The sequence below is a fragment of the Crinia signifera genome, chromosome 2, assembly GCF_055691185.1.
Source record: "Crinia signifera chromosome 2, ASM5569118v1, whole genome shotgun sequence".
Lineage (NCBI taxonomy): Eukaryota > Metazoa > Chordata > Amphibia > Anura > Myobatrachidae > Crinia > Crinia signifera.
The window spans coordinates 195,524,542-195,532,284 of record NC_139218.1 but is presented as its reverse complement, the minus strand read 5'-3'; the positions used below and the strand labels follow the sequence as shown (position 1 = coordinate 195,532,284).

Below are 7,743 nucleotides of genomic sequence, written 5' to 3'. Positions count from 1 at the left end.
TAACCGTGTGGTGAGTTCTTTTTCTATACTTCCATAGGGGTAAATAAGTATTTCCTACCCCTCTGGTATTCATTATTTATGGACTGTATGTTCATGTGCTGTCTTTATGTGTATGTGTGTGTATATATATATATATATATATATATATATATATATATATATATATATATATATATGTGTGTGTATGTGCCTTCAATATTTTAACTTATTGACATTAAAAGCTCATCTACTCAATTTAAGGGACTTTATCACCAACCTCATTACATGATTACCCTACAATTTACTAGGATTTGAGGCCTTGTCATCTTTTTGGATATACATCTTCATGTATAGTCATATACATCATATCATAAATGTTACCTATTTTCCTTTCATATGTTATTCATTTATTCATAAAACAAGAGTGCCCCAACAAAAAAGAGAGAGTGCTTTTTCCTCTATGAAACTAATACCCCTTTCAGACAGAAAAATCCCAAAAACCCAGGTATTTCCCGGATACAAAAACCCGTGTACAACTAGGCAGCAAGGGGCTGACCCCCTTTCACACAGGAGCAAAAACCCGGGTATTTCCCGTGTCGACCCCTTTCACACAGAAGCCGGATTTTTCCTGCAAAACTCTGTGTGTCATAAGAAAAGGACAGTTTTAAAGGCACACAGAGATGAGATCATGAAAAGTGGGAGGTGTCTGCTCACTGCATTGCATTAAACATGGCTGACAAGTTGCAGAACCTGGAGGTCATGAGTGCTCTGTGTGTTTTGCTGCTTACAGCAAATCAGAGCATTATGCAGATGCTTACACTGTGCTACCTGGCACAGTGTTATGCCAGGAGGAGGAAGGCACAATTTTTGGTGGAGAGGGCTTCCACTCGACGCAGGTATTTGCACCGGAGGAGAGCCCTGATTTTGTCCAGTGTTACCTCTATCCTGAAGTCTACAAGTGCCTCAAACCGGTCGTTGTGGGCCAGAGACCGCAGGCATGGAGAAGCTTTCTGGGAGACTGTGGAAGCTTTTGCACCTGAGCAGTGGCTGGCACATTTCCGGATGTCACGAGCCACCTTCTACTACCTGCTGGAACTGGTCACCCCGGCACTTACAAGGGGATGCACCAATTATCGGAAAACCATTGAGCCATGCAGGAGACTGGGGATTGTGTTGTGGTGGTACGCAACACCAGGGGAATACCGTACCATCTCATGTCTGTTTGGTGTGGGCATTTCTACGGTGTGTGTTCTAGTGCGGGAAGTGACACAGGCATTGTTGGAGAGCCTTTACAAGCGTTTCATCTGCTTACCACAAGGCGACCGACTGGATGAGACCATAACAGGTTTTCTGCGAAGAGGCTATCCGCAGTGTGCTGGAGCCATTGATGGGACACACATACCCATTATTGCACCCCCAGATAACCCAGCAGATTACCATAACCGTAAAGGTTGGCACTCCATCATATTGCAGGCTGTGGTGGACCATAAGTATTGGTAAGTAGTACAGTATGCAGTATTTACATTAGTGATATGATTGGGCCGCACTGTATATTGTTAAACACAAATACATTTTCTGTTCAGTTTCACAGATGTCTACATTGGCTGGCCTGGTCGTGCTCATGACTCACGGGTACTTGCCAATTCGGACTTGTTCCAGATCGCGGAGGAGAAGAGAGGTGGCTGGTTGTTCCCTAGAGAGGTAACTTTGTCTATTTTTAAAAATGTGCTCTTTAACCACTACACTTGCCACCTATACAATTCTAATGTTTTTTTTTATACCGTTACAGTGGTCAAAGTTTGTATCCGGGGTGGAGATCCCAGTCCATATTATTGGAGATGCGGCATACCCTTTGAGGCGTTGGCTTATGAAGGGCTTCACGCAACATACCCCACTGTCTCCTGACCAAGTCCACTACACCCACACTCTGAGCTCGGCTCGAATGGTGGTGGAAAACGCCTTTGGAAGACTAAAGGGGCGATGGCGGTGTCTACTGAAGAGGAATGACATTGCCATTACCCTGGTTCCAGATGTGGTGGCAGCTTGCTGCATTCTGCACAATGTGTGTGAGCTACAGAAAGAGAACTTTTTACCTGAGTGGAATGTGGAGGACTATGACCTGGCTGATACCCCTGTCGAATCAGCAGGGTACGAGGGTGAGACAAGTTGTTCCACTGCTGAGGTTATCCGTAACACCCTCACTATTAACTTACAGAGTATGACACAGTAGATAGAAGGACACATTGGTTGGATGTTTGAAAGAACTTGTTTTATTTTTCACAAAATATGTTTTATGCTTGTTAGTTCACTTTTAAATATAAAATGTTTTCAAATATATCTTTAGTGGTCATAAATACCCTTTCAACACTGAAACAACATTGAACTATTGCAACACGAGGTAGAATAAGTATTTAGCATAGGTCTTCTATCAGTGGTGGGTGAATAGGTTGTGCTGCCATCCAAGCCGGTATTGTATAGGGGAGACACACACCAGTTTGACTGTCCAGCAGCCACACATTTTCATCCGGCACTGTATATATAGATAAACACTTGTATTTGCAATTTTTGGTACCTGTAAGGCACAGGTCTTCCACCTGTGGCCCTTCAGATGTTGTGGAACTACATGTCCCCGCATGCCCTGAGTTTTTTTGCCATCCTACTATAGGAAAAAATGTGGCAATGTATGGTGGGACATGTAGTTTCACAACATCTGGAGGGCCACAGGTTGAAGACCTGTGCTGTAGGGCAATTCGAAACACTCTGGCTCCTGCCGGGCAGTGAAAACCCGCACGGCCAGGAATCTGTGCCGCACACAGCAGTTTACAATGATGGGATCCGCCTGAAACCAGGCGGCCTGGGTGAATGGTCACATCTGTGCCCATTATTAACTACGGTGTGTGGCACGGCTTCCTGGCCGTGCGGGGTTTCGCCAGCCGACAGGAGTCGGAGTGTGTGAAATAGCCCTTATTACACCCCAAAAACAATATAAATATATAAATATAAGCCCCAAACAGGGAATTTTTTTATTGCCTTAAAGATAAAGAAGAAGGCATACTGTGTACACATTATAGATTATGTTCAGCCACATATCTAGAGTATACTCTATTTGTACACATTTAAATAAAAAAAAAGTTTGAGAACTTTGATTCAGCTCCAAACCGAAGAACCAAATGAGCTTTTTTGAGGCTCATAAACTAAAGAACCATAATACTCTACTGTGTACATCAAAATGGAACACAGCATTTAACGGGCCTTGTAAGTGCCACTTTTTAAGCAAGAAAAATTGAACGAGCCCAGAAAAAAGAGAAAAAGAACAACCATATAGCAACATTACTACAAATGCCTGTAGGCAGTGCTGATTACAGTGCTAACAGGAGTGTTATGATTACTGGCATTCACTGAATCATCAGCATAATTTTTCACATTGCCATATTGCCTACTATATCCTGTGCCATTGACAGTATCATGCACTGTCTCCTGTGGACTGGTATTGGCATGTGGCCTACTTGGCTGTGTGGCATGTGAAAAATTATTGCCCATGTTTTCAGTATAACTACGCCCTTGGCCCTGCACAGTAGTTTGGCTTGAATTTGAAGGCATAAATGTATGGCCTCTGTGTGGAGGATTACAATAATCACCCTCAGCGTACGGACTACACAGCTTGTAAGGGTGCGGATTCTGTAATGTAGACACCATATTGGTAAGGAAGGTCATCTGTGCATCTCGATTTTCACGCGCTATGCGTTCGTGCAGACCCACCAACTGTGTGAGAAAGGAATCTTGCAACTGTCTCTCGTTGTCAAAGAAGCGCTGCAGTCGGGCATCCTCTTGAGTTTGAAATTCAAGATCGGACTCTCGGAGATGATCTACCAGGATTCTTGACATTGAGCGCGTAGCAAGCTCCATCTTTGACGTTTTTTTCTTCCTTGCAGGTACATCAAATACTAAAAATAAAGGAAAAATCATTACAATCCAATAGCGGCATGCCAGTGTGTATATATATATATATATATATATATATATATAGATAGATAGATAGATAGATAGATAGATAGATAGATAGATAGAGACTACTACTACTACTGGTTCCCACGTGTGCTGTAGTAGTGGGTGCGGGGTTGTTACCTGTGTTACAGTGGGACTACAGGTCCCAGCAAGCCTGCAACACATGCTGATACTTGGGAGAACCACAGGTACCAGCATGTGGGGCATTAAAGGCCTGCTGATACCTATAGCCCCTTGTACATCTATTAAAATAGATACACAAACAATACTTGAAAAACTTACTGTTACGACGCAACGTTGGGGTCTCAGTCTGTGCAGGAGTGGGTGTCCCAGATGGAGTAATGGTGCTGGCTCCACTGTCCTCAACCTCAGCCTCTAATGGATCAATTGTGTCCTCCATGGCAGCAATAGGATCAGGGATGCTGTTGTCTATGCTGTCTTCCAACTCCATTATAGGTGGGCAAGATGGGCTGCATTCTGGAGTTATGCTCCGTGATGAAGCTGCACTGGATGATGATATGGCAACAGGGTTCACCAGGGCAGAATTGCCAAAGACCTCGTTACATTGGTCGAAGTAAACCCATTCCATCCTCCCAGCACCACTTTTCCTCCTGTTGTTGTCACAAACTTTGTTGTAGTACCTGCGCAGAGCTTTTAGTTTGTTGACCACCTGCTGCTGGGTACGCACAATGCCCCTTGAAGTGAGGACCTTGGCAATATTGGTGTAGACTACAGCGTCCTTCACTGTGCCAGTAATCTGTTTTCGGATTTCTTCCTCCCCTCTGACACTGAGCAGCTCACGGATCTCCTCATCTTTCCAGTGTGCCATGGCCATTTACTGCTGCGCTGCACGCCTCTGCCACGTGCGCTCAGCCAATCAGGGAACCTGTAAAGATCAGCCAATCACGCAGCGCCATGCTGCACAGCCAATCAGCATGATTTTTAAATAGTCGGGAGAAAAACACGGGTCGGACCCTTTCACACAGCCGCAAACACGTGTCTGACACGGGAAAAACCCAGGTAAATACCTGGGTCGAAGTCCCGGAACTTTAGACCCGTGTTGACCCTTTCAGACAGAAGAAAAACCCGTGTCGACACGGCAAGAGCAGGGAAATTACCGGGTCTTTTTTTCTGTCTGAAAGGGGTATAACAGTGCCATATAGATTCTGTATACTATCAACCCTAATATATCTTTATAAATATGCAAAATGTGCACCATTTTGTGTGGAGAATAGAAATATAATTTAAAACTTAGGATTTATGGTCAACTATGTGGCCAGCGGATCCCTGGTAATCATTATGCTGTCATGATGATGGGCCTATTCCTTATATGGAGGCCTGGAACTGTAGATCTGCATCATTGTTAATATGGTCCTGGTTGCAAGTGTGTCATTATACATTCTGTCACTAGCATTTCAATAGGATGTGGGCAAATTATCAACCTACTGTACAGTACATTATTATGGCTAAAAGATTGTAGGTGCGTACACACGTACAGATTTCTCTGTCTGATCTACAGTATCTGGTGGGAACAAAAATCTGGAAATGTATGGGAGCAAATGACAATCAAAAATTTCCACCCAAATGCAGGAAAACAGAAAAAAATACAATATATGCTTTGAAAAATTTGTTATATCAGAATGATTTAAACAATTTGTCTGACTGATCACTGTCTGTTTTCAAGCATTTGGGAACAATTTTTTGATTGTCATTTGCTCCCATACTGTACATTTCCAGGTTTTTGTTCCCACCAGATAGATCAGACAGAAAAATCTGTACGTGTGTACGCACCTTAAGAAGGCCGTGTTTGGCATTTTCTTTTGTAACTGGTTTTAGCATTTAACTTTGGTCATCATTGCTCTTCTTTTTTTTTTATATATATATATATATATATATTTATTGAGGTTTGCCGGTAATTACAAATGTAAATACAATGTGCATTAGAATTGTGCAACAACATACATAAGAATTGTGCCTCACGCATGGCCAAAAATACAGAATAAGTTGGTAGTAGACATGGCGCGTCCCCTTCTGTTAACATCATGTAGAACTTGTTAGTCAATAAATCTAAGGTGCGTCGGATGATAGAAAAGTATCTAGGATTTTAAAAATGGGCATAGCCGACAGAAACATTAACCATGACAATGACACAAATTCCAGAGAATACACAATATAATTACTAAAAACAAACTGAATTGGGATGGGGAAAGGGATGACAGAGGGAAGACAGGTGGGAGATGGAGGGGGGGGGGGGTTTGAGGCACGGTATGTGTTATTCTAAGTGTCGAGCACATTCAGGAGTGTGATCATCTGTCCTTTCTATGTAAAGTAAGTGATCATTGATGTGGCTATCAAACATATTCAGAGCTACAAGAAGCTGAACTCAAATTCAGACAGTAACGCCCTCCAGGTGTAGTTGGGAGCATTTTAGGTATTGTTTCCTTCTTTCCAAGAGGACCCCAGCACTTTGTAAAGTTGGTAGAACTTGCAAAGTGAACCTGTACATCAAATCTATCATAGTTCATTCTGTGAAGGGAGCATTCCTTGACAACCAACACCTCAATATTTGCTTTCGTACTATTGTTACTAATAAAGTCAGAAATGGGATATGCGTTGAGTATTGATCATCTAAATTCCAAACATCAAAATTGTCGAATAGAAGAGGAAAGGAATGTAAAGGGACTCTCAAGTTTAGGGTTGTGTGAATATAACATAGATACAGAAAGTGGTAAATGCTCAAATTAGTTCAGTAAAACCTTTCAGGTGCATGCAAGGGAGGGGTTAATACTTAGTCAGTAACAAGACATTGGTTCCCCCGGCACACTGAATAGTTTTAGCAATCAATCTTGAACACTACATGATAATAGAATTCAGAGATATTGGTTACATATACCTGCGCAGGTGTATGATATGCCCCAAAACCACGTCAAGGCTTCTCTGTATATTGGGGGTCCCTAGCGCTATATCTAGGTGCAGTGTGTGGCACCCCAAAAACTATATTACTATTATAAACTGATAGTTTTTGAGGTGCCACACCCTGCACCTAGATATAGCGCTAGGGACCCCTATGTCCTGATATGCCACATGGAGTAGTCTGGGGTTGCTCCAAGGTAGGTAGCTCTTAGTTCAGATATACCAAGTAAGGAGCCATTATCATGTGGCTCCTTGCTGACTAATTGTAGACCCAATTTAGGGTAACAGTGGTGTGGGGTGCGGTGCCCCTGGACTGGTTGGGCTCGGTGGCTTTAGTGCAGCATGCCCTTACATTCTATTAACACTTTTCCCTCACTATCACTATCGCTCTCATTTTAATTACATTTAATTTATCTCTCTCCTTATGTATAGCTTCGGCTTCCTATCACTAATTATTAACACTTAGTATCTCACTGGCATGTCGCACTGGGCCTCCTAGCTTATGATAGTTTTTGGGGTGCCACACCCTGCACCTAGATATAGCGCTAGGGACCCCCAATATACAGAGAAGCCTTGACGCGGCTTGGGGGCATATCATACACCTGCGCAGGTATATGTAACCAATATCTCTGAATTCTATTATCATGGTGTTCTAGATTGGTTGCTAAAACTATTCAGTGTGCCGGGGGAACCAATGTCTTGTTACTTACCTTGTGTGAATATAATTGAATATCTTATTCCAGCATTTCTTTATATACCCACAGGCCCACATATTATGCATAATATGCATTTCAGACATTATGCACTTCAGACATCTCCCAGACTCGTCCGGGTCGAAATGTCTTC

General features: G+C 42.7%; 1 protein-coding gene across 1 annotated transcript; it reads right to left on the bottom strand.

Moving 5' to 3' along the window:
• Window positions 1-447: 447 nt before the first annotated feature.
• Window positions 448-5,128, bottom strand: LOC146060373 (uncharacterized). The gene is made up of 2 exons (XM_083173513.1): window positions 4,267-5,128; window positions 448-3,923 (listed from the first exon to the last, which is right to left on the bottom strand). The coding sequence occupies exons 1-2, from the start codon at window positions 4,817-4,819 to the stop codon at window positions 3,313-3,315; spliced, it is 1,164 nt and encodes a 387-aa protein (XP_083029639.1). The 5' UTR covers window positions 4,820-5,128; the 3' UTR covers window positions 448-3,312.
• Window positions 5,129-7,743: the final 2,615 nt, after the last annotated feature.

What these genes read in the sequence shown, in the direction of transcription:
- LOC146060373 (XM_083173513.1), bottom strand. Translation starts at nt 4,819, where the DNA reads ATGGCCATGGCACACTGGAAAGATGAGGAGATCCGTGAGCTGCTCAGT. An exon ending in CCCAACGTTGCGTCGTAACA is followed by an intron (nt 3,924 to 4,266) that starts GTAAGTTTTTCA and finishes CTTTATTTTTAG; the next exon opens with TATTTGATGTACCTGCAAGG.